The 25602-nt window shown below is 47.1% G+C and overlaps 1 protein-coding gene across 1 annotated transcript in view; it reads right to left on the bottom strand.

Annotated features, from left to right (window-relative positions):
* Window positions 1–24206, bottom strand: part of TADA2A (transcriptional adaptor 2A) — a 38397-nt gene extending 14191 nt beyond the window's left edge. Inside the window, exons 1-8 of the mRNA XM_075904786.1 lie at window positions 24051–24206; window positions 20189–20921; window positions 18348–18454; window positions 17046–17105; window positions 15096–15187; window positions 12949–13106; window positions 12328–12416; window positions 10563–10635 (exon numbers count right to left, since the gene is read on the bottom strand). Coding sequence (XP_075760901.1) covers window positions 10563–10635; window positions 12328–12416; window positions 12949–13106; window positions 15096–15187; window positions 17046–17105; window positions 18348–18454; window positions 20189–20213 — 604 coding nt within the window. The 5' untranslated portion in view covers window positions 20214–20921; window positions 24051–24206. The remainder of the gene's footprint in view (window positions 1–10562; window positions 10636–12327; window positions 12417–12948; window positions 13107–15095; window positions 15188–17045; window positions 17106–18347; window positions 18455–20188; window positions 20922–24050) is intronic.
* Window positions 24207–25602: the final 1396 nt, after the last annotated feature.

Raw genomic sequence — 25602 nt, 5'->3', positions numbered from 1 at the left:
CTAAATCCCCCAGCAACCTGTGTTGAAAAGGCCCACTTCACTTGCACAAAGCAAGCCCACTGTCTTTGCATCGAGATGTTAAAAATCCCAAACTACTAAACCAGTAGTCCCCAATGTGGTGCCCGTGGGCACCATGGTGCCCGCCGGGGCACTTATGTGCACCCGCTGAGTGCCGGCTCTAGGCACCAGCAAACCAAGCACGTGCTTAGTGCGGCACATTGCCAGGGGCGGCTGGAGTGCCACCCCTGAGAGACACTGTCTGGAAAAATGAATTCCTAACCCTTACCGCCTGATGCTGCCCAAGGCAACGAGCGGGGTGGCGGAGTGTGCGATGGGCCAGCAGCGAACCACCCTCGGCAGGTGGGGTGCATGGGGCAAGTCATGCTCGCAGCCCCACCATGATTGGCTGAGGTGCCATGACATCATAGTTCCAGGGCTGCCTCGCTGCCTTTCTTCGGCACCAGGGAGAAAAGTGCGCCCTCTAGTTAGTGCGGGAGGGCATCGCGGCAGAGCGGCCCTGGCAGGAGCGCTGGCCACACACCGCTCCAGTCACCTTCCCGGTGCAGCTTCCGGTGTCCAGCAGCCAGCGGCCGTGGAGCGGGAAATGCCTAAGGGAGCCTCCCATCCATGAAGCAGACTCTGGCGCCTAGGGATCGTTCGCGCTCCTCTGACTGGCACCAGCCAGCACAGCCTGACGTGCAGGGGGGCGCACCCTGTGCTTTGAGAACAGCAGCGGTGCTGGAGCGCTATGGCCCTGGTGGGCGAGCCGCTCTCCCCAGGCTCTGCGGGGCAGGCTGCACCCAGGCTCTGCGGGGCAGGCTGCACAGAGTGATACAGGGCCAGGCAAGGGGCAGCCCCGGGTCACTGCAGCCAGGGACCACGCTGCAAGCCAGGTGCCTTTGGTCATCTCTCCGCCTGCCTTGCGCTTACTAGTGACCCCTCCGGCTGGAGCGGGCACCCTTGGCCAAGGAGTGTGTGCGCGCGTTTGGGGAGGGGGGGTAGTGCACACTGGCAAATGGGGGGCGACTCTCCCCCTTTTCTCTGCCTCACTGCTGGTCGGAGGGAAGGGAGAGCTGCAGCCTTGGGGGGGCCGGACAGAAGGAAGGCCCTGCCCAGGCCAGGGTGATTCAAGCAGAGGTGCCTAGGCTGGGGGGAGGGGAGAGCTACTTTGCAGCCCGATCTGGTTGGTCTGGCGGTGAGGAGCCGCTGGAGAGGGCGTCGCCTGCCCTGGCTCAGATTTGGGGGGGGGGGGGGAGGAGGAGAGGTGTCCCTGGCCTTGCCCTTTGTTTCCCAACTGTTGTCCACGCGCATCCCCAGGGGGACCCGTGACACTTTCACCCCTCCCGCGGGGTGCTCAGACTTTTCCGTACATGCTGGGAGGAGGGGACATGAGGGTTTGGTGAGGAGCAAGAAAGGAGACGGAGTTCGTTCAGTGGGAGCAACTGGGAGAGGAGAGCGGACTGGGTCCGGTGGGGATGGGAGGGGAGGGGAGTGATCGGGTTTGGCTGGGAGGGAAAAGAGGGCACAGGGTGGATCACGTGGAGGACAGAACGGGGGGCAGACTGCGTCTGGTCACTGAGGGGTAGAGTTTGCCTGGGAGGGGAGGTGGAAACTGAGTTTGGTGAGTGGGTGGGAGGGGTCAGGATGCGTGTGTGGACGGGGATGTGTGTGGAGCGGAGACAAGACGTAGGCTGGATTTGGCTGGAAGGCGTGATGGGAGTCAAAGAGCTGCAAGGTGAAAGAGGTGCTTTCCTCCTCGGTGCCTGTCCTATAGCAGCGTGCGAGGGGGTGGACAAATTTTTTTGCTTGGGGCGGTAAAAAACCTAGAGCCGGCCCTGCACGCAATGCACGCATAGCCTCACCCCCAGACGTGTGGTGTACGCATGGCCCCGCCTCAAGGCAACCCCACCCTCAGGTGCCCGGCAGCCCCAAAAGGTTGGGGACCACTGTACTAAACTGTACAGCAGCATAAAGTTTGGCTAGGTTTGTGCATATTGCACATCAACATTCCCTCTAATCTTTTCCATACATGTGTGGATTTTTTCCTTGCATGTGCAGAAAAACTTCTATGTGCACCAAGGCATGTCTGAATGCGCACCACAAATAACCTAGCTGTGGATGCTCTGCTCATCAGCTGGGCAGTATTTGAATGTCTCTTGAATGGCCGCGCACATGCACAGTTTACAGGGAACACCGTTTGCTGTACACACCTTTTTGTAAAACTGATTTCACATTTTTCCTATGCTATCACACACGAGTGTGGATAAATATATGGAGATACACCTATCTCATAGAGCTGGAAGGGACCTTGAGAGGTCACTGAGTCCAGTCCCCTGCCCTCACAGCAGGACCAAGTACCATCTGTGATAGATTTGCCCCAGATCCCTAAATGGCCTCCTCAAGGATTGAACTCACAACCCTGGGTTTAGGAGGCCAATGCTCAAACGACTGAGCATTGGCTCCCCCACAATTTTCCAGACCCAATTTTCCATTCCCTGTCCCAAAGTTACATTTTAAAATTGTTTTGTTTTTCACATTTTTCATTTTGCCCTTTATAAGTTCCCGAAAAGTAAATGGTTAGGCTTAATGTTTGATGTGACATCTTTTGGACAAGGACTAACCTGCAAAGAAATAAGGAAAGGGATTAAAAGAATTTCAAGAACCTAAAAAAAATGTGAGATCTGAATTGAGACTATTCAGGGTAGACTTTGCTGAGACTCACATCACCTAGCACTTTTTAGCTAGTTAATTGTTGTTGTATTTTGCTATCAGTCAAAAGAAACCCATGAGGACAATTCTCAGGAATTATGGAGAACACTTTCTTGTGGTTAGAAACTATTTTTTTATATATGGAATGATCTACAATTCTTCTGGCTAATCCACCTATAAATTCTGTACTCCTTTTTCACTGATACACTGAGGCTAATACATTTTTTGGTAGACTCTCTGGATAAAGTAGATAAGGAGACACTCACCTCTTCTTCTAGGACTAGCTTCCTATTTCTGTTAAGTATTTCAAAAAGACCCATCTTCCTAAATAAGCCTTGTGTGCGTTGATTTCTGGACTGGATTTTTCTTTAAGTGTTACTTATTTTTAAATTTTCCCAGAGGGCTTGTCTACACTACAAAGAAGATTGAAGCTGCTGAAGTCAATCTTCTGGTGCTCAAATTAGCAGGTCTAGTGAAGGCAAGCTAATTTGAATTGAGAGGGTGCTTCTGTTGGTGCCAGCAGACCTGCTCCTATGAGAAGTAAGGGAAGTCGAAGGGAGAGCAGGCCAATTTTGCGATTTAAGATAGTCTGACTCCAGCTACATAATTAACATAGCTGGAGTTGTGTATCTAAATTTGAACGTATCCCCTAGTGTAGACCTAGCCAGAAAGAACATTCTTATAATTCCATGATAGATTTGCAGTTTGCAGAGACAACATGCAAATCTCTGAAATCAAGCAGGAGTATTTCTCCCTCTACCTAAATATGTTGCTCCAACAGGTGTATCCAAAATGTAGACGACTCCAGCAACATGTATGACTAGTGCCCTGTCTCTTACTCCAGGACAAGGACAAATTTAATCAACTGTAATTTACTAATGGAGAGTCAAATCGATTGCCAATTAATCTAACAAGGAAGAGGCAGGCTGTAGTAAGAATGGGTGTGTGAATTTACTTTGTTTTAAACTGTACTACATGTATATTTGTGGAAATCACACATGACCTGTAATCTCCAGGCAGGGTGCTAGTGTAGCCTGCTGTGCCATAAGGTTTTAGCTGTCCCTCTCTGTAGGAAACAGACATGGTGAGATATGAGCTGAGAGAAGTCACTTCTCAGTTACATGTGATTTTTTTTTTTAAATTTATCTTCACAATAATACTGTATTTTTACTTACGTGAACACTGTCTGCCACACTAAAGTTTTGAAGTCTTAGAATCCTTATCTGATACAGAACAGGGATGCAAAAGATAAACTAAATCACAGTGACAGAGAAGCTAAAATTTCATTGTTCTTTTTTAACATGGGAAGACCTGGCATATATTTAAATATAGATTTGCTTGGGTCTCCTAGCCCAGAAACAAGTTCCCTATACCTTGCTTAGATTCAGGAAGAGAAGAATGAGAAATGCAGTAAGTTACATATGAATGAAATGCCTTACAAAGCACAAGAATCACTGTCAATGTATATAAAACCTTTGTATTTTTTAAGATTTCTATCAGCTAAGCTGCCATATTATTTTCTGGGATTTGTGTGGGAAGAACTTTGAGTAGACAGAAATTGCATTGGAGAAACACTACAAATACCATGAGTAATTAGTCACCTACAATTGGAGGATCGTATTTCTAATACTTTCACTTGAGTTTAAAATGTCTGGAAATAAATTAGTAGGGGAGAAGACATTTACTAAAGCAAATGAAGGAAAAGGGGAATCCTCCACAGAGAGAACATTCATATTCGTTGCAGTCTTCTCTTTTTCTTTACTGAGAGTCACACAGAAGTAACTGATTATAAGATCTAGAACGCGTGAATAACCCAGACTTACTACTGTGCTACATGCTGTAGGGAAATGATAAAAGGGATGCTTGAGATGGCTGTTGAGCTTGCGACTAAAGACATCCAAGGTGATGTCACAGTCAAAGTGTCTGTTATGGGAAATGACAAGAAATTATCCTTATAGCTTTCAATAACAGGCAGAAATCCAAAGCTATTTCCTCCACTTTGAAACAAAAAAACCTGTGCAGGTGCTAGAATCTATCTAAGTATAACGTGGCCTACCCTTCCAATTTGCTTCTCTACCAGCATTTGTTCTGCAGAAACTGGAGTAGTAGTGAATAAAACCCTGCTTCGGCAAACCAACCTACTAGTTGGCATCACACATCCATAAAACGGGAAGAATGTACATTAATTTATGCAAGCAGGTGCCATTCCCAGTGTGTTCCTGGCTCTGCAGGCACACATTGGATAGAATCCAAACTCCCCCCTTTTTAGGAGGAGAGAAAAATCTTTAGGAATCTATTTTAGACATCTGAAGCAGAGCCTCCCCTAGGGCTGTCTCAGGAATAAACAAGTGTTTTAAAAAGAGTCTATTGTTTTAAAGGACATCGCCAGATCTTATGTCACATCATGTTTTCACTTCAGCACAATCAGAGTTTGTCTATATTTAATCACTTCATCAGTGTTTCCGATGTTCAGAGTAAAAACCTTTCGGGGTGAGGGGCTGGAGGGAAAAGTAGATTCTGGATGACGATTATTAATTAACACTATAATTCAGTCTTCAATAAAAACTCGCGTTTTCTAAGATTTTCAAAAGCCTCTGTGTGAATTATAGATTCGTATGGCTCTACCAAACTCAGGGTCTATCTTGGTCAATGACACAGCTATAAGATTTTAAAAATGGTAAATTTCACGTTTTCAGCTATTTACACATGAAATTTCATGGTGGTGTAATTGTAGGGGTCCTCACCCAAACAGGAGTTGTGGGGGGAATTGCAAAGTTATTGTAGGGATATAAGCGGTACTGCTACCCTTAATTTTGTGCTGCTGCTGGCGGCAGTGTTGCTTACAGAGCAGAGCTGCTGGAGAGCAACTCAGAAGTAAAGATGGTACAGTATAGTATTGCCGCCCCCATTTATGCGCTGCTGCCTGCAGAGCTGGGCAACCAGCAACGGTCACCCCGTCACATAAAAAGCCATAAATAGGCCTGCAGGGGTTAAATTTGTATTCCTCTAGGCCAGCCATGAGCCCTGCTGGCGAAAATACCAGGTGTTCTTTATCAGCTGGCCTTCATCAGCCGCAACTCCCTATGCTTGCTAGCTGAGAGCCAAGTACGGGATAAATAACATGACCTCGGTTCTCAGCCTCGTGGGAACACTGAGAGTGGCATTGGGCCAGTTTGCGAACACTCGGTAAACAGCTAAAGTATAAGATCACTGGGAGTCCCGTGTCCGGTGAGTCTCACCAAGGACCTAGACCTTGGAGGGTGCCCTGGATTCCCCCAGTTGGAGTCACGTACACTGTGGCCTGGTACAAGGTGACAGGAATGGGACTCCCCGCAGACTGAAGGGGTGTAAGCATTTTCAAGTACCTGTTGCTCTCTTACGCATTGCTCTGCAGGTGCTTATTGACGTATTACTTTGCAGTAGCTGTTTAGCCATCTGGCAGTATTAAACCTGTAATAGTAGTGAGGTAGTGAGATTAATAAACCCAACTATCCCTAATCAATTGTCTCAAAGCAAATCCATAATCCAGTTGGGCCATGCCCCTGTGAATTGTCAATCCCTTTCTCTCAGCGAGGAATGTAAAGGGGTACCGGGTTAACCAGTGGTCCAGCCATGTCAGAGCTGCTCCCTGCCTGGGCTGGAGCAGCCCCCTTCCAGCGGTTTGGCAGGCCCAACCTATGTAGCCCCTGTCCGCGATACAGCAGGGTTGGCTCAGCTGGAGCAGGCTGTGGTGTGGCAGGCTCAGCCTGGCTGGACGGTTAACCATAGTGCTTAACCAGTTAACTTTTTAAATAACAATCAACTTCCTTATTGGCTGCCCAGTGCAGAAGTAAGGGTAACAATACCACGCTGGGGCCCCTCGCCTTAAAATAACCTTGCGACTCCCCTGCAACTCTCTTTTGGGTCAGGACTCCCAAGCTAAGAAACTCTGGTTTCCCCATGAAACCTGTGCAGTGTGGGGTAAAAGCACACACGACCAGATTTAATGGGGGAGAGAGACTCCAGATTTCATGGTCTGACACGCATTTTTCATGGCTGTGAATTTGATGGGGCCCTATAGATTTTGTAATCATTTGATTCCTTCATCCTATCCATCCTTCTATATTTAATTGTAAAATCAATTATCGACCTGCGTGCACATAGCAGCTTACATGTGCTGCACATACTGAGCTAACGTATTTCACACTACTGCTTCAAGCCATCCCGTCAGCTTCAAGAAGTAAAAGTGAAGGATACAGATTATCCTCTATGGTAAGAAGCTGGATGACTCAGCAGTCACATGCATTCTGTGCTCCTGATAAAAGATGGTTTGAGGGAGTCGAGATGCCGTATGTTAAACTGCACTCCTCTTTCTTGTGGGAGTATTGAGTCGCTGTGTAGAGCAATGCAAGGAAATGTATTAGGATGAAATTAAAGGGGCTGGGATCTGACAGCTTAGACCTGAAAGAGGAGATGACCCTAAAATCAACCTCTCTCATTCATTTTCATTATCTAATGCGAATGAATTTCCCAAAGCAAGATGTAAAGTAAATTAGATGTCAAAAATTCATTTTGAACACCACAATGTTTTCAAAAATTCATTTTGAAAACAAAAACAAATTTAAGTTAAATGTTGGAGGGAAAAAATTCCTGTCTGGGAAAGATCCTCATCTCTGCACTAGTTCTCTTTATAGTGAATAACAGGGCCAGGACCTTTTGAAGCTGTAAGTACCCCAAATGTGGTGGACAAGACACTACAGTTACCAATCCTGTATCTTCCTGCAAGCCCTGGTGAAGATAGTATGCCAGTAAGGAGGGGTTGAGAGCAGGAGGGGCATATTAAGGAGAAGAGAGAGCATGCAACTGATGATGTGGAAGACTGTGTTGGTAAACAGGTTTCAGTGAATAGCAAATGTATGAATAGGCTAAGATATATTAATTAGTGAATAGAGCGAGAATGCTATTTATTGTCTTGCTTTTTAGTTTGCCAGGAATCGATGGAGGAAATGAGAGCAGCTATATTTATGCATAATTTTCCAGTGGGTTTAAAGCGGAAGAACTTTTTTGTCATAGAGACAGTTGGATCTCTACAGAGAGCACCCTGGCCAGTGACTTCTGTAAGTAAACTTTTAAAAGAGGGAGAGGATGATTTATAATACTGATCAAGATTGCTCTTCCAAGATTTTAGTGTAGAGATGGAAATAATTCACAGCAGTCAAGGGGAGGTTTAAGGATTGCAAACTCATGTTCTCTGCTGTGTCCTGCTAAATTTCACACTGTCCAAAGAACACTACGGCTTTCAGGTTCAAAATTACATAAAAAGATGAAAATTAACCTACCAATAATTAGATGGCGAACTCTGAAATGTGAGCACAGTACTGTTGAATATTCAACATGTTTACAAATGAGAGAGACCAGAAATCCTCCTTCCCCAGGGATTTAAACCTCATTCAGTTCTAATAGTGCCTTTTTTTGGCACAGGTGGCCCCCGACTTGCAACACTTCCTCGGGGAACCAATCTCATCGCAAGTCGGGAACGTCATAACTCGAACCCTCATTTACAATAGGCGCTGGGCTGAGGACATAAGTCAGGGGTTGTAACTCGGGTGGTCAGAAGTTGGGGGTTTTCTGTACCAATTAAGCAAAACTTGTTCACAGAATTTAATTCACTAGAAACTTTTCTCTGAAAAATATTAGAAGCTGTGAGAGTAACACTACTATTCATGGAAGGGGAAAGGAAATCCTTACATTCACCTGTGCCACTGCAGTTCAATGTATTCACAGATCGGGGGGAGGGGGGGGAGAGGAACGGGACAACTGACGTTTAAAAGGGCTTGGGGCTCCCAACCACTGCCCGTGTTACTGCAGCAGCAGCAGCAGCAGCTGGAGCCCTGGGCACTTTAAATCGCCGCCAGAACCCGAGGTGGCACTAAGGGCTGGCAGGGGTGTGGAAGCCCTATGCAGTGTGGTCCATGGGCACAAGAGCTGGCTGTCCTCAGACCCACCCCCTCCATCCAAGGCTCCTCCTCACCTTCTGCAGGGGCCTGGAAATTGTCGGGCCTCCTACACTTAGCTGAACAAAGATCACAATATACCAACAGCATGGTATGTTGAACTCACTAGCACAAGGCTTAATCTGTAAACTACCCATTGTTGCTTGTAACAATACAACCCTGCTAGCAGATTTCACAAGCTAAGCAAGATTAGGACAGGAAGGAAGACTTTCAAGCAACGCTTAGAAGCAACAGGAAATAGTATTAGTAGTACAGTAGATGGCACTCTTGTGTCTAAGGGTATGTCTACACTGCCACCCTAGTTCGAACTAGGGTGGCTAATGTAGGCATTCGAAGTTGCAAATGAAGCCCGGGATTTAAATATCCTGGGCTTCATTTGCTTCTTGCCGAGTGCCGCCATTTTTAAATCCCCCTTAGTGCAGACTCCGTGCCCGTGGCTACACGCGGCACGGAGTAGGTAGTTCGAATTAGGCTCTCTAATTCGAACTACCGGTACGCCTCATTCCACAAGGAGTAATGGTAGTTCGGATTAGAGAGCCTAATTTGAAGTACCTACTCCGTGCCGCGTGTAGCCGCGGGCACGGAGTCCGCACTAAGGGGGATTTAAAAATGGCGGCGTCCGGCAAGATGCAAATGAAGCCCAGGATATTTAAATCCCGGGCTTCATTTGCAACTTCGAATGCCTACATTAGCCACCCTAGTTCGAACTAGGGTGGCAGTGTAGACATACCCTAAGTTAGTACTGAAGCAATACTGGGGTAGGGTGTTAGCAGACACTGTGAAAGATAGCATCTCATACAGCATATCATGGTAAAATCCAGGCTCTGACCTCTTAAGCTCCATGATGGTATCATAGTACTTCTCTCTAGCCTAAAGTATCTGTGTAGATGCCTGTAACCTGGCAAAACTTTAGCTCTGATTATCATGATTGTGAGATGCATTAACAGGAGTGTTTGAGCAAGACAAAAGAAGTCATTCTTCCACTCTACTCTGCGCTGATTAGGCCTCAGTTGGGAGTACTGTCTCCAGTTCTAGGCACCACATTTCAAGAAAGATGTGGAGAAATTGGAGAAGATCCAAAGAAGAGCAACAAAAATGATTAAAGGTGTAGAAAACATGACGTATGAGGGAAGACAGAAAGAAATGGGCTTGTTTGGTTTAGAAAAGAGAAGACCGAGAGGGGACCTGACATCAGTTTTCAAGTATCTAAAAGGGTGTTACAAGGAGGGAGAAAAATTGTTTTCCTAGGAGCTTAAATTGCAGCAAGGGAGGCTTAGGTTGGACATTAGGAAAAACTTCCTAATGGTCAAGGTGGTTAAACACTAAATTGCCTAGGGAGGTTGTGGAAACTCCATCACTGGAGATATTTAAGAGCAGGTTGGATAGACATCTATTAGGGATGATCTAAATGGTGCTTGGTCCTGCCATGAGGGCAGGGGACTGGACTCTATGACCTCTTGAGGTCCCTTCTAGTTCTAGTATTCTATGATTATCACATGTCCCCCTGCCATTTCTATTGGATATAGTGTTCCTCCCTTCCTTTCTTATAATGTGGTATGTGGCTGAACCTTATTAAACATGTTGCACCTTACAATTGCCTACATTTCAGTAGCAGGTAAGGTAATCTCTGTGTGTAAATATAGCCTGCATACTCATTGCTAAAAGTTATAGCAGGAACATTGGACTGAAATACACTACAGAAATGCAAGTGTTATATCTCAGCACATACAACGGAGAGAATTCTATTAAAATGGAAACTTTACCCAAAACTCCCATAATGCACAGGAAAAATCAACTGAATTTTGAGCAGGCATTTTGAGACCCGGCTTTCAAACATTCTTGTCAAGAAATGGGACTTACCATGTAAAATATCTGAATCATCTTCCACAAAATCTATATCTCTCAAATCCCATTCAGCATAGTTGTCAAACTCCTGTTCAAAGAAAACCAACAAGTACTCACTACTTAATTCTAGGAACTTGATAACTCAATGGAGCGGACAAGAGAGCTGCAGAATACTGAAAACAGAGTATTACTAAAGACCACTGACTCCACACCCAAAAAAGAATCAAATTAAGTATGGTTTTATGTAACTATCTGCTTATGTAAGACACATACCAGATGGAAAAACACTAGGGGCATGACTACACTTGCACCCTCTGTCAAGAGAGAGATGCAAATGAAGACATTCAAAACTGCAAATGAAGCTGGGATTTAAATATCCTGCACTTCATTTGTATTTTCATATTATCGAGCTATTTCGAAATAACAGACGCTGTTAAGACGTGGTTATTTTGCGAAAAAACCCTTCTCTCGAAATAACCCTTATTCCTCATACAATGAGGTTTACCAGTTATTCTCTTGAAATAACTGCGTCTTAACAGCATCTGTTATTTCGAAATAGCGCCATAACGTGAATATGGAAATGAAGTGCAGAATATTTAAATCACGGCTTCATTTGCGTCCCTCTCTCGAAAGAGGGTGCAAGTGTAGACAAGCCCTAGGGGAATAATCTACAGTCTCAATGAGACTGACAAATACACAAGCATCCAATTGGAATACAATCTAAATACTAGAATATCATCTACCAGGTAACTTCCATTGCTCCTATTCTGTAGAAAATTCTGCACAAATATTGAAAAATAATAAGCACCAATAGAGGCTGTGCCAACTTATGTTAGGACTGAATATATCCTGGTACATGAATTATGACATTACTGATCATTGCATGTATAGAAGCTTGCTTCATAAGAAGACTTTTTAAACACAGGCCTGATCAAAAGACATTGAAAGCATTGGTAGCCTTTTAGTGAACTTCAATTAGCTTTGAATTAGGCCCGTATATATTTTTTTCTGGGGAAAGTAAGCTAAAAATAAGCTGTCCCCTTGTGTTGAGCATCTCATTTACACATCTAGCCTTTTTGCATAAGAGTCATTCATTATCAGACTTATGGCAATGGCATCCATTGCTTATTCATAAAACCACAGGTAGCTGCTTCTCAGGCCCATTAGTGTACCTCTTTGATTATAAATGGAACCTCTAGGGCAGGAGTGGGTAATAATTTTTTGCAGAGGGCCACTTTGGAAATATTTGAAGTGGCTAGAGTTGCCAGGTGTCTAGTATTGACCCGGACAGCCGGGCATTTTCACTTCCTATCCGGTTAAAAAAAAAAAAAAAATCAGAAAATACCAGATACCTAAAATGTCCAGTATTTTCTGATTTTTCTACCCCCACCCCCTACAGGAGAAGAAAATACCAGACACCTGGCAACCCTACCACACTCAGCAACCGGGTTATATCATCTAGTCCCCTCATTTCCCCGTAGATAGGGTGAGTAAGAGTGAGTGTGTATGTGTCTCTAGTCAATAGCAACAACATAAAACGAGACTACCTCAATAAACATTTTCTCCTTTTTTTTCCCCTTCTCTTTCCCCCACCTTTTTTTCTGCTATTTATATGGAAACTGGACCCCTTAATTCCATTCATCTGAAGTGGTGGGTTGTGCCTGTGAAAGCTCATGGTACCATCTACATGTTTTGTTAGTCTTTAAGTACTGCAAGGCTATTTGTTATTTTTTAAGTTTTTTCAGTTACAGACTAACATGGTTGCCCCTCTGAAACTTACCTCAATAAAGTCAGCTCTAGCTGGCATGTACCCAGCCATGTCCCTGGAGAGCAAGGAATCAAAGGTAGGCCGTGGAGGATCATCAGCCGCTAGAAAAATATGGGTATTAGTTGCTGTGGGTTTGTTAAGTTGACATGTAAATGCAAAACAGACTGTAGTTCTAGAAAAGGGTATTCCCTTTGCTGATGCAGGAGGAATTAGTTTAGCTAAGACAGCCTTATTATTTTGTAATTAGGATAAGTAAAGTGCTAAGTCCATTGGGGTATGGCAAGGCAGACTCCATTCCTCAGAGAATCCTCTGCCTCTCCAGTTGACCAGGAACATTTTTTAGGTGGGGAAGCTGTCACCTGGGGTTTAGTATCAGGTAAATTCATTCCCTCAGTCTCCCACAAAGCACCTAATGGAAGGAATGCACCACATTTTATGTACCAAAAGGCTTGGTCTGATATATGGAAAATCCTATTAAATATTTTCCTTAGTGATGCACAGACCAAATATTACTGTCCTTTTTGAGTAAAACAAAGTACACCGCCTTCTCCAAGGTTCAATCAGTTTCTAAGATAAAACTTTCAGATAATTATGCAAAGAAAGTCAGTGCCCATCTCTATGGTGGGTACTTACAGTGGAACGGAATGGCCGAATCAGCGTTTTGTGCCTCTTCTACCTGTTTCAAGTTCAGCAACGTAGATGCAAACAAGGGATTGTTGATGAAGTGTTTCATATAATGTTTCTCACACTCCTCCTTTGCTTTTGTGCACATCTGATTGGCTACGTCCTGCCTAAGGGGTGGGGAAAATCCCATAGAAATTGGCAGATTTTTTCACTAACAGAAGAAAGAATCATTTTAAAGAGAGTTTAGCATGTTTAGCCTAGCCAAATGAAGGCTGAGAGGGAATAGGATTTCTCCCAAGATGTAATTCTATAAAGTAAACAGCAGGGACCTTAGCAGAGGGGACAGGGCTGTAGGTGGGGCTGGGGACCTGCCTCCTCCAGCCCCAGCTGCACCAACTGCCCATGTTTAAAAGTCTTTAATACAATATAGCAACTGGAAAAAAGCATCAGCACCATGTGACCTGCCAGCTCTCAGCAGACCACATAAGCCTAGGGATCATCAGTGGGCCACAGGTCACAGTTTGAGAACCTTTGTCATAAGGCAGTTTACTCGTCTATAAAACAATTACAGTAAACTTCCGATAATCCGGCACCTTTAGGACCCAGGGGGTGCCGGATTATCAGATATACCGGACTATCGGAAGGGGGGGCTAAGAGGGGGGTTGGGTGGGGTGATGCCACCCCAGACCCCTCATAGCCCTCCCTTCCGATAGTCCGGCTCTGCCCCAGGCGTCCCTGATTCAGCCGCTGCTGGTCAGTTTCAGCAGCGGCTGAATCGGGGACGCCTGCAGCAGAGCAGCTGGAGGGCTGCTTGGTTGGTCCGGTAGCGCCGACCCTTGGCGCAGCGAGACCAAGCCGGCAGCATTCCAGCTGCTCTTGGGGACGCCTGGGGCAGAGCAGCTGGGGTGCTGCCGGGTTGGTCCCACAGCGCCGCTCCTCGGCGCTACTGGACCAACCCGGCAGCACCCCAGCTTCTCTGCCCCAGGTGTCCCCGATTCAGCTGCTGCTGAAACTGACCAGCGGATGACTCCAGGAACCCCGAGGCAGAGCTGCTCTGCCCCGGGCTTCCTGGAGTCAGCCGCTGGTCAGTTTCAGCAGCGGCTGAACCGGGGACAGCTGGGGTGCTGTCGGGTTGGTCCCGCAGCCCCGAGGGGCAGCGCTACGGGACCTACCCAGCAGCACCCCAGCTGCTCTGCCCCCGGCTTCCGCGATTCAGCCGCTGGTCAGTTTTAGCAGCGGTTGAATCGGAGAAGCTGGGGGCAGAGCAGCTCCAATGGTCCGGCTGCCCAGAGCACTTCCGGGTTCCTGATGGTGCCGGACCATCAGGAGTACCAGACCATCAGATGCCGGACCATTGGAGTTTTACTGTATATGTAAACTGAGGCAGAGTGACATTAAAGGCCTGATCATGCTAGATGTTGAGCTTCCTCCAAATTCTAATGACTTCAGTGAGAGTTGAGGGAGTTCTACACTGCATAGGAGGTGCTTGGCATCTCTCAGGATTAGGCTTTCAGTGTATTCCTCAATGTCAGTGGTAGAGCTGGGAATGGACCCCTGATTTTTTTCAATCCTCCACTGTGAAAGTATGTATATCTACACTGCATTCCTCTTTCGAGAGAAGAATGCAAATGCAGCCGAGCAAAATTGCAAATGAAGCGCGGATTTGAATTTCCTGCACTTCATTTGCATAATCGCGTCCAGATCCTATTTTGAGATTAAAAAATGCCGTGCAGACGCAGTTATTTTGAAAGAAACCCCTTCTTTCGAAATAACCCTTACTCCTTAAAAAATGAGGTTTAACGGTTATTTCGAAAGAAGGGCTTTCTTTCAAAATAACTGCGTCTACATGGCGTTTTTTATCTCAAAATAGGGTATTTTGAAATAGCGGCCGGATGCGATTATGCAACTGAAACGCGGGAAATTCAAATCCACGCTTCATTTGCAATTTCACTCGGCTGCATTTGCATTCCTCTCTCGAAAGAGGAATGCAGTGTAGACATACCCTTAACTGCTTGATTGGACTCTCACTCATGAACAACATGCTGTGTTGTGTGCTGGAATATTCAGCTTGCAGGTCCTAACCCAAAGCTCACCAAAGCTCACCAAAGTCAATGAAAATAACTTGATTTGGTTTGGTTTAAGCACTAAGTTCTCACCAGTTTCCAAATCCACAATCCATCACTGCTTCTAGAAGTGCCATTTCCTCCTGAGCTGTCCAGCTGGGATCCAGGACAGGAAAATCAGATGTCTGGAGAGGGGGGGAAAAAAAAAAAAAGAACAAATCTCAGGGGCCCTCTTTGTATAGATCACCACCTCTGATAAGTCCCATATCTTGTCACCACCTGCAGAATCAAAGAAATTCTGGCACTACCTGGCAGTTAGAGCTCAAGTTGCTTTGGTACTGGCCATTTAAGAGCTTCACTTTGTCCCAGGGCAGCTTATGTCAATACGCCATCTACCATAACTATTCCTAATTTGTGAAACTATCATAGAAGTTCTAAATACAGCAACATTTAATGTATTTACCACCTGTAATTAAAAAAAAAGTGCAATGAAATATTTATTTTTAAAGAAGATTATTTAAACTTTTTTGCTGGGGATAGGAGGAAAAAGCAATTTGTCTATATAGCATAACTGTCTACCAATTTTTCTTATCTCCAGGGGGTAGCTGATTTAGTCTGTACAGGATACATTTAAAAAACAAAAACTGGTTTGGTAGCACTTTATAGATTAACAAAACATGTAGATGGTATCATGAGCTTTCGTGGGCACAGCCCACTTCTTCAGATGACCAGATTTTTGAGTTTAGGATGTGCAGACCCAAAATAAATAGGGGAGAAGGGGAAAGAAAAAAAAAGGAGGGAGGGGGTAGGAAACAAGGAGCAGAGGTTATGATGACAGACTTTGAGCCATAGATGGACAATAAAAATTACCGTGTTTTAGCGCATATAACCTGCGGGTTATACAAAGTTTTACAAACCCCGCAGCCCCCCGTGGGGTATACATGTCCACGGGGTATACAAGTTTATTTTTACTTGCCTAGGTGTGTAGTGCAGCTCCCCTCCTGCAGGCCGGCCAGCTCACCTGCGCTGCGCTCTCAATTCCCCACTCCCGGAGGAGGGTGGCTTGCGCCAGGCTGCGACTGTGCAGAGGCTGGTGGCGAGTGTGGCTCCCCTCCTGCAGGCGGCCAGCTCGCCTGCGCTGTGCTCTCGGTTCCCCCGTCCTGGAAAAGGGTGGGCTGCGCCTGGCTGTGACTACGCGGTTCCCCTCCTGCAGGCCAGCCAGCTCGCCTGCGCTATGCTCTCCGTCCCGTGCCATCCGCCCCCCCCCCCCCCCCCGCCCCGGCCCCGGAGGCTGCAGCTGGTATGTGCAATTACCAGGTACCTTAAAGTAGCGTATATAGCCCACAGGCTATACATGTGCATGGGTTATCTAAGACTTTTTTTACACATTTAGGAAAAACTGTGGGTTATACACGAGTGCGGGTTATATACACTAATTTATGGGTAAATAAAAGCCTCTGCATCATTCCACAGTATTACATATGGTTATTTTTTCTTTAATTTCAGTAAGAACCTCAGAGCTGCCAAACTGGTCACACCGTGCTCCATCTTGCCCCATATCTTGTCAGCAGACAGTACCAGAACTTGAGGGGGGCAGTATACAGAGCCACCTGTCTTCCACCCCTGGTTTCTAGTATTTAGAGGTTTTTAAGGGAGCCATCACTGGATTTCATCTTGACCCTCTTGGCTAATGGCCACAGATGGACCTATTCTTCATGAACTAATCCAGATCTACTATCTAGTTATACTTTTGGCTTTCACAACAGAACCCATGGCAATGAGTTCTACAGGTTAGTTGTGGGTTGTGTTAAATAAGTATTTCCTGTTGTTTCTGTGAAGCCTGCTGCCTATTAATTGCATTGGGTAACCCTACACTTACAAAAAATATAAAATCTGCTGCTGGGTTAGTTTTCTAACATAAAATTCTGAAAACAAGGTTGTGTATCTAGCAGACTTTTAATGTGAAATTAGTAAACATGGGTCTAACTTTTAGAAAATAACAAAACCCAAGATTAAGAAAGATAATTTTAATTGTATATTTACCATAATTTCATAGGTGTGATCACTCTGGTGTTTCTTATACTGAAATCCTCGTGTGAAACACTGCAAAATAAGATTAAAACCATGTTACTTTTGTGCTTCTTCCTTTAATACATTTTATTTTTATTAAAAACAAGGAGTCCTGTGGCACCTTAAAGACTAACAGATTTATTTCAGGGGTTTTTGCTGATGAAAACTTATGCCCAAATAAAACTGTTAGGCTATGTCTACACTCGCAGCTTCTTGTGCAAGTACGGCCGTTCTTGCGCAAGAATCTGCAGAGCGTCTACACTGCCCGCCAGCTCTTGCGCAAGTAAATTTACAGTACGGCGTGGTAAGGGGGGGCTCCTTGCGCAAGAGCTATGCTCTTTTTTGACAGGTGTAAGCCTTCTTGTGCAAGAGGGCAGTGTGGACACTCGGCAGGGATTTCTTGCGCAAGAAAGCCCTATGGCTAAAATGGCCGTCGGAGCTTTCTTGCGCAAGAGAGCGTCCACACTGCCATGGGAGCTCTTGCGCAAAAGCACAGCGCGCACTTGGGAGTGTGGACGTTTTCTTGAACAAGACTTCTTGTACAAGAACACTTGTGCAAGATGTTCTTGCGCAAGAAGCCGTGAGTGTAGACATAGCCAAAGTCTTTAAGGTGCCACAGAACTCCTTGTTTTTGCAGCTACTGACTGAACACAACTACCCCTCTGATACTTCTTATTGTGCTCTAGTTAACAAAAATTATCGACTTTATAAATGAAATTGGATTTGAATAATGATTTTGTCCCCCTCAGCGCACACAACCCCCAATTTAAGTGAATCTGTTGTTGGACTTTTTTCACAGTGGATCATTCCAGAGGACAGAGCACAGACATTTATATGTAAGAATATCTTAGAAGAATAAAATTTCCCTTTAGTTAAGGAAGAAATATCTGGTCACCTATCTTTCCCTGTTTAATACTACACTGAAGATGGTTCACAGCTATGTACTGGGAATTCTGCTTAGGTAAGTCATGAGGCACGCTAAGTGCAAAGAAAAAATATAGTCTAGCTGTTGACCACTGGATCATGTCTCTTCTCTGCATCGATGGGTGCCTAACCAAATATTTCTTTCACCTGCTCATGCTGAATTCCACCATTCTTCCATCCTCCCACATTTTCTCTTCCATTTCTCTGTCGGAGCGAGTATTTGTCAGATGAGCATGAGTTGATATGAGGTTAGTAATTAAAAGGTGCTCTGCAATGATTTATCATTTAGAAATAGCTCTGATGACCTGCTTCTCAACATGACATACACTTCCACTTTTACACTCCGCTTACCTGCAAACACAGGAGAAAGGGAGGAGGCCCACACTCTGCACATTTGATGTAAGGTTCCATGAGGTAGGAAGAGCAGCCTCGGCAAGGGGGCTTATCAAAAGGGTCATCTACGAAGTCAACAAGAAAATACATCGAAGGAAATGCAATACAACAAAGGCATGTTACTATTATTAATATTTACACCATCCTCCATTACCACTAGAACCTTGCATTTTTTAAACAGAGTTAGCAGTGTGTCTCATAGCCTGTATCTTCATGTCAACTGATATTTTTAAAAATAAACTATTACATGCTACAGCTGAAGTAACCCTATCTCCTCTAATGCAGTGTCAGTTTCCTCAAGTATTTGTGGGATATTGTCCTGCTGCTGGAGAAATCCTTACATGGACACCTTCCCAGAGATGGTGAAATTACAGATCATTACTTGGACTGGATACTGTGATGTGATGAGCATCTTTAAATGCATGTAATGAAAAGTCTATCCTCTTGACATCTATGGATACTATCCTGCAGAAATGTAAGCCGCATGGACTGGAAAACCAAAGAGATCCTTTTTAATTCTAGTATCTATGGTTTTCAGAGAGAGCTTTGTTAGTCTGTTTCAGCAAAAACAACAAGAAGTCCAGAGGGAGATCTTAAAGGCTAACAATTTTAGTATGACATATATGCAACTCACGAAAGCTTATGCAAGACTAAAACTGTTAATCTTTAAGGTGCCACCGGATTCCTTGTTTCTACAGGTTTAAACTCTCTAAACTGGGACTCTCTGGTCTGGCAACATCCGTGGAACCCCAGTGGCCCAGGAGCCACAGCAGTGGCGACTGCCCAGCGGGGCTGACAAGGCAGTGGGGCTGGCAGCAGATGGAGAGCTGCCTGGGAAGCCAGACTAGGGCTGAAGGTGGGGGGCACCCAGAAATGACCTTCCCTGGTCCAGCAAAATCCCTTATCCAGCAGTGGTCAGGTCCCGAGGGTGTCGGACCAGGGAGGTCCAACCTGTAGTATTTATGAGTCAGTGCTTTTAAAAGCTGGCTGAATCACACACCAGGAGACCAAAGTAATATATTTATTGAGGGAGACTGCACAGCAGAGGTAGTAGCATTTGTTTGCCCCCAAAATAATCTAAAATGATAGTCTGTCAGGGTGAGAAAGGTGGTCTGTTTCCATAACCATCTTAGGACACTCCAGAGGCTGATGACCAATCTAAGGTTGTCAAGAAAGGCGTTAAAGCTGTGTAGTGGTGTGTGGGTGTGTTGGTTTTTTTTTTTTGGGGGGTGACAGATTTATTCAGTTGGGTATGTATATTTTATTTAAAACTTTATATTAAATAAGCAATTGGGACATTAATTTGTTTGTTCAACTAGACTATTTTCATTACCAATCGTCTGAGTCACTTAGTGCTCCCATCAAATTCTTATGACAATTCAGGGGCCAAAACAATCACATGGATCAAAATGCCCTAGTTCCCAGCAACCCTCATTGGAAGATAAAGCCTTCAAACTAGGCCCAGATCCACACTGGCAGAGAAAAACTGATGCAAGGTACACAACTCCAGCTACGTGAATTGTGTAACTGGAGTTGACGTCCCTTACATTGATTTTTCTGGGGAGACCACACAGTGGGAGGTCAACAGGAGAAAAACTCCAATTGACTTACCTTACTCCTCGTGAGGAGTAGGAGTACCTGAAGGTGCCCTCAGCATTCAATTTAGTGTGTCTTTACTAGACCTGCTAAATTGAACTCCAGAAGATCGATTGACAGAGCATAGATCTTTCAGAAAGTGGAGACATACCTAGGACAGAGGTTTTTAGACCTCTCTGTGAAGTTCTGGTTATGGTACTTACTGCTGAAGGAGGCCAGGCGCTCCATCCTCCTCACACTCTGGTGTTCTTCTTCAGGACAGCAATATAAGCACCTCTCCTTGTACAAGGCTCCTCAGTATAAGATCAACAATTACCAATGTATCTATCAAGGTACCATCCAACTGAAAGAGAGTAGGCTGTTGTGCAACCCTTTGAACAGATAAGCTCTTCTGAGACTACACCAACTACTCATGCAAATGAGCGGTCATAATGCAACAGGGACCATTTGACATGACTGAAAGTCTGTTCTCTGCAGTTGAGACACGAAACCAAAAACCGAAAGACACAATTCATAGTATTAAGAAATCTGGAACTCCAGGATCATAACTTATCTGAATAAAAGATTGATGTGACCCCCAAAAAAGTGGTGATTGTCAAGTAACTGTATCATCATGAATCTTGAAAACTTTGTTACAAGATGTTCTTCATTAGCTCTGCAGAACCATGAGCTGTGCCTTTATGATTTTATATATTTGTCAGAGGCAGATTTGGACTCTTCCTTACTGCTTAATTTGATTAATAAAAGGGTCACTGCAGCCCTGAGAATTGAGAACAGAAATGTCCTTCATGGAGTAGGGAAAGTTTCCTTTAGGAACATGCTCATCACAGCTAAGATAGTGGACTTTATAGAACCGATAACTGCTTTTGAGAGTTGTGAGTTGGCTGGCTGTATATTCTCCCCTTCTCATGCAACAGTCCCAGGGCAACTATATTCCTGTCAAAAAAGAAAATAAGTAATTTAATTCAAGGATCCAAGTGCTTTACAAACATTAAATGGTGCACCCACAAGGAATTATTTTAGAGAGGTAAGTAGCAGCTCCAATTTATTGATAAGGAAACTAAGAACAAGGAGGAGAAGTAACTTGCTCAAGATCACAGAGCAAACCAGTTATAAACCTCAGAGCAGAGCCCAGAGTCCTGATGCAGATCTGAAATGTGATCCAAAGACTACAGCAAAGTTTCCAGCAGGAAGCAGGACAGCAGTAAAACTCAGACCTCCCCAAAGTAAGATAGAATTTTGTTAGAAACTTGTTACTTGAATCTATTTTAATCAAAATTGATTCCCACCCAAGATCCTTTAATACAGTGGTCCCCAACACGGTGCCCGTGGGCGCCATGATGCCCACCGGGGCATTTGTGTGCGCCCGCCGACAACCTGGGCCAGCCCCGCCCGCGGCGCACGGGTGGCGCCGGCCCCAGGCGCTCGACATGCACCGGCACCGGGTTCGCGGCACTCGGGCGGCCCCAGCCCCGGGGCATATGCAGGCGCTTGGGCACGCGGCGCTCGAGCGGCGCCGGTGCCAGCCCCAGGCGCGCGGCTCGGGCGGCCCCAGCCCCGGCCCTAGAGCACATGCCGGTGCCGGGTGCAAGGGCATCCCAGTCGCCTGGCGTGCTCCCGGACGCGCGGTCCTGCCCCCGGGCGCCCGGCGCGTGAGTTGCCCCGCCCCCGGGGCTGGGAGCCTCTAAAGGTTGGGGACCACTGCTTTAATAATATAAATTTCACTCTTGTGAAACATTTAAAATGTAGCAGTAGTAACAAACAAACAAAAAACTAAATGGAGGACTGCAATAGATATGTATGCTAGAATAAACAGCTACTAAAATTAGGTATGGGATAAAGACCCTTTCAACTATATGCAAGCATAGGAAAGACAAAGAGTGTACTCTAGTCCAGTGTTTCTTAATCTTTTTGATACCTGGCCTCTGCCTTCCTAAACTGTGTCAGGGAGATCTCAGGGAGCCAGCACCACAGATCACTCCCTGAGAAACACTACTTTCGTCTAGAACAGTAGTAGGCTGCATGCTCCCCTTCAGGGTTCTTGTGTGGCCCACGAGACATTTAGTTTATTATTGCCCTTGCACAGGGTTGCCAGATTCTGCTGGGTTCAATCCGCATATTACTAAAGTGGCATGCTTGTAAAGCAAGGGTGGAGAACCTTTTTGGGGCGGGGGCTGCTGACCCACATAAAAATCAGTCAGGTGGGAGGCAGTGGGGGTCTGGAATGCCAGTGCAGTCTTCCCAATGGGGGAGGGGAGGAGCCCCGAGCCCCTGGGGGCCAGATCTAGGCAAGCTGGGGGACTGCATTTGGCCCCTGGGCCTTAGGTTCACCATCCCTGTTGTAAAGCAAGGACACATGGAATGATGTGAGCGCTGATTGCACTAGGGATGTTAAAGACTAGTCGACCTTCCGATAAGCAAATGCTTATCAGATAGTCAGTCAACTAGTCAATTCCTCCTGCTTTGCTGCCTCTATCAGAGTCAGTAAAGGGGGGGGGAGAAGGGGTACTTCAAAGAAGAGGTACTCCAAGGAGGCATTTCAAAGGGGGCTGCCCCTTTAAAACACCACCTCTGGCATTTCAAAGGGGCAGCTGCCAAGGAGCCCGGGGTCAGCTGGGGACTCCCCAGCTGATCTGGGTTCCACTGTAATTCTGCATGGAACCTGAGGTCAGCTGGAGAGTCCCACGCTGACCCTGGGCTCCATGGCTTTGAAATGCACAAGAGTCCCTGCTGCGGACTCTTGTACATTTCAAAGCAGACACGCCAGTGTGGAGCCCAGAGTCAGTGGGACTTCCCACTGGCCCCGGCTGCAGGCGGAGTTCTGCATTCCTCCTTTGAAATGCACAAAAACCCCAACAGGGCTCTTGTGCATTTCAAAGGAGGAATGCAGAAGTGCCTATCGAGTAGTCGATGGAAATTCCATCAACCACTCGACTAGTCAATTAACCGCAATTTAACATCTCTAGAGTGCACACTACATTGACTGTGACAGTCGTGCATGTCCTCTGCCTCCGATCGAAATGCTGCTACAGTTCAATCGGCGCCCCTGCAAATGCTAGATAGGGAAGCACAGTTAGCAAAACTACCCTACCCCACGAAATCGTCTTGGTTACAACAATCTTGTGGCTCACTGAGATGACTAAGCCTGCAAGACTTCTTTCATGCTGCCTCTTATGCTGGGAGAGTTCTTCCTGATCGTGTGCATCATATCACCTTTATTTCCTTCTTCTGACCCTCCCCACGCACCCCCTCTCTTCCAGACCCCCCCTCCAGACTCTGCATCTTCATCCTCCTCCTGCATCTTCCACCCTTGCAGACCCTACTCCCTCAACCCCAGTCCACACCTGCACCCTACCTCCTGCCCACAACCCGAACTCCTACCCCCAGCCCGCTCCTGGCAGCCCCCTCCTGCACACTGAACCCCTCCTTTTTGGCCCTGCCAAACAAACCCTAGTAGCCCCAGGCTCTGGAGGAGTTAATTTGGCCCTAGGGCCTCCCCATGGGGCTGAAGCTTGAGGGGAGTTTTTTCCCCCTGATTCTGAGGGGGGGGGCTACATCTGGGAGGGTTTTTTTTCTCCTCAGGGGGCCAGGACACTAAGAGGGTTTTTTTGTGCTTCTCTTTTGTGTGTGGCCCCCAACTGATGTTTTGATGGGTCTGTGCCCCCCCCCCCCCCCAAAAAAAAAGTTCCCCACCCCGGGCTTACTGGGACCACTGTTCCCAACCCCTCCTCCAGGAACCAGTAGGGACCCTACTGCCCTCCCCCTTCCCTGTGGGACCCGCCCCTCCCCCGCCCAAGCCCCGCCCACCCCAGCAAGCCCCGCCCCTGAAGTCCACGCGGCGGCGGTTTACCCCAGTGCCCCCTAACGGAACAGCAGGGGAGGCGCCGCGCTCCCGCCAGAGCGCGCATCTGAGGTGGCTGGGAGCGCGCAGCCACCGCCTGCCTAAGCTCGCACCCCCCTCTCCGCTTCACTTGGTATCTTCCTACTTCTCACCCCCTCCCACCCCGCCCCGCCGCCGCATGGTCTCTCCCGGGCTCGCGGCCCGCTTTGCCCCCAGCCCGTCACCTCACGCCGGCTTCGCTCAGGCCCCGAGCCCGACTCCGCTCCAGTCCCAGCGGCCGTCCCCACGTGCTCAGGCTCGGCGCGGCTGGGCACGCGTACGTGCGCGCTCACGAGGCGGGCGGGGGGGGGGGTGTGTGAGGCTCGTGCCCTCACGCCGCGCGTTTGGGTCACGTCGCCGGTGGCGTGTGGCACTGCAGCCGGGGGCGGGTCGACCTCGGCACGGAGGCTGTGAGGGGAGGGCTGGCGTGAGAGGGGGCGGGGTTGGGCTCGCAACGGTGAAAAGGGGCAGCGGGGTCGCACCGCGGGAGGCTGGAGTTGGGGGGGGTCGCACCGTGGGGGAGGAGGAGCGATGGGGTTGGGGGGTCGTACTGCGAGAGGAGGGGGGGAGGAGCGGTGGGGTTGGGGGTCGCACTCTGTGAGGCGAGAACTGGGGGGGGAGGAACGGTGGGGTTGGGGGGTCGTACTGCGAGAGGAGGGGGGGAGGAGCAGTGGGGTTGGGGGTTGTACTGTGGGGGGGGAGGAGCGGTGGGGTTGGGGGTTGCACTGTGGGGGGGGAGGAGCGGTGGGGTTGGGGGTTGCACTGTGGGGGGGGAGGAGCGGTGGGGTTGGGGGTCGCATCGTGGGGGGGGGAGGAGCGGTGGGGTTGGGGGTCGCATCGTGGGGGGGGGGAGGAGCGGTGGGGTTGGGGGTCGCACCGTGGGGGGGGGGGAGGAGTGGTGGGGTTGGAGTCGCCCCGTTGGCAGCACGGGGCTTGTGGAGTTTGACATCATTGATTGTGGTGAAGATTTGTTTGTTTTGCTTTTTTGTTTTGTTTTGTTTGTAAAACCAAGGCACCCTTTAGGCTGTGTTTAGAAGTATGCCTGAAAACCATCTGCAGGCACCAAGGTTCGTCTCTGGACTTTGGCAACGTGTAGTTCCTGCAAAGCTGCAGAATAATAATTATGGGTAAATAGTTTCCTCCTTGCTAGCACTGTTAAATAATGAAACTGGGGTCTGGCCAGTCTCCCTCCCCCTCTGTGCTGCAGCCTTGGCAATACATAAAGAGTTCAGATTTACTTGGGTCTCTTCATTGGCAGGAGAGCTTCAATTTATATTAATTTGAAGGCTATTGTTTATATTTATTTTTGCAACATGGGGGTCCCTGCACACATCTGCAGCCAGGTGTGACTCTCAGGCAGCAGGTAGAACAGAAGGTTCATTAGTTCTCAGGGATACAAGGTAAAACATATTTGTTAGTACAGGAACCAAAAGCAGACAGTACAATCCACCTTGAGGAAAAGGGGGGCCTGGAGCCAGGGCCCTCCCTCTGTATCTTAAGCCAGCGGAGACTAACTCACTCCGCAGCCCGACCCAGCTTTATAGGCAGCCCCACTTCTTCCTTTGTTCAGCTTCCTGAGCTTAAGGTGTCACCTGTTTGCATCTCCCTTCCAGGCTCACCTTACAGTGAACCTGGGCCATTGTGACCGTGCTAGCCTGGTCAGCCTCCCCTCAGTGAGAGTCACACCCAAAATTCCCATCTCCAATTTGGCACTGGTGCTATGCCCAGGGAAACAGA

This window comes from Pelodiscus sinensis, chromosome 21 (genome assembly GCF_049634645.1).
Source record: "Pelodiscus sinensis isolate JC-2024 chromosome 21, ASM4963464v1, whole genome shotgun sequence".
Taxonomy (NCBI): domain Eukaryota; kingdom Metazoa; phylum Chordata; order Testudines; family Trionychidae; genus Pelodiscus; species Pelodiscus sinensis.
This window is presented reverse-complemented; position numbering and strand designations above follow the sequence as displayed.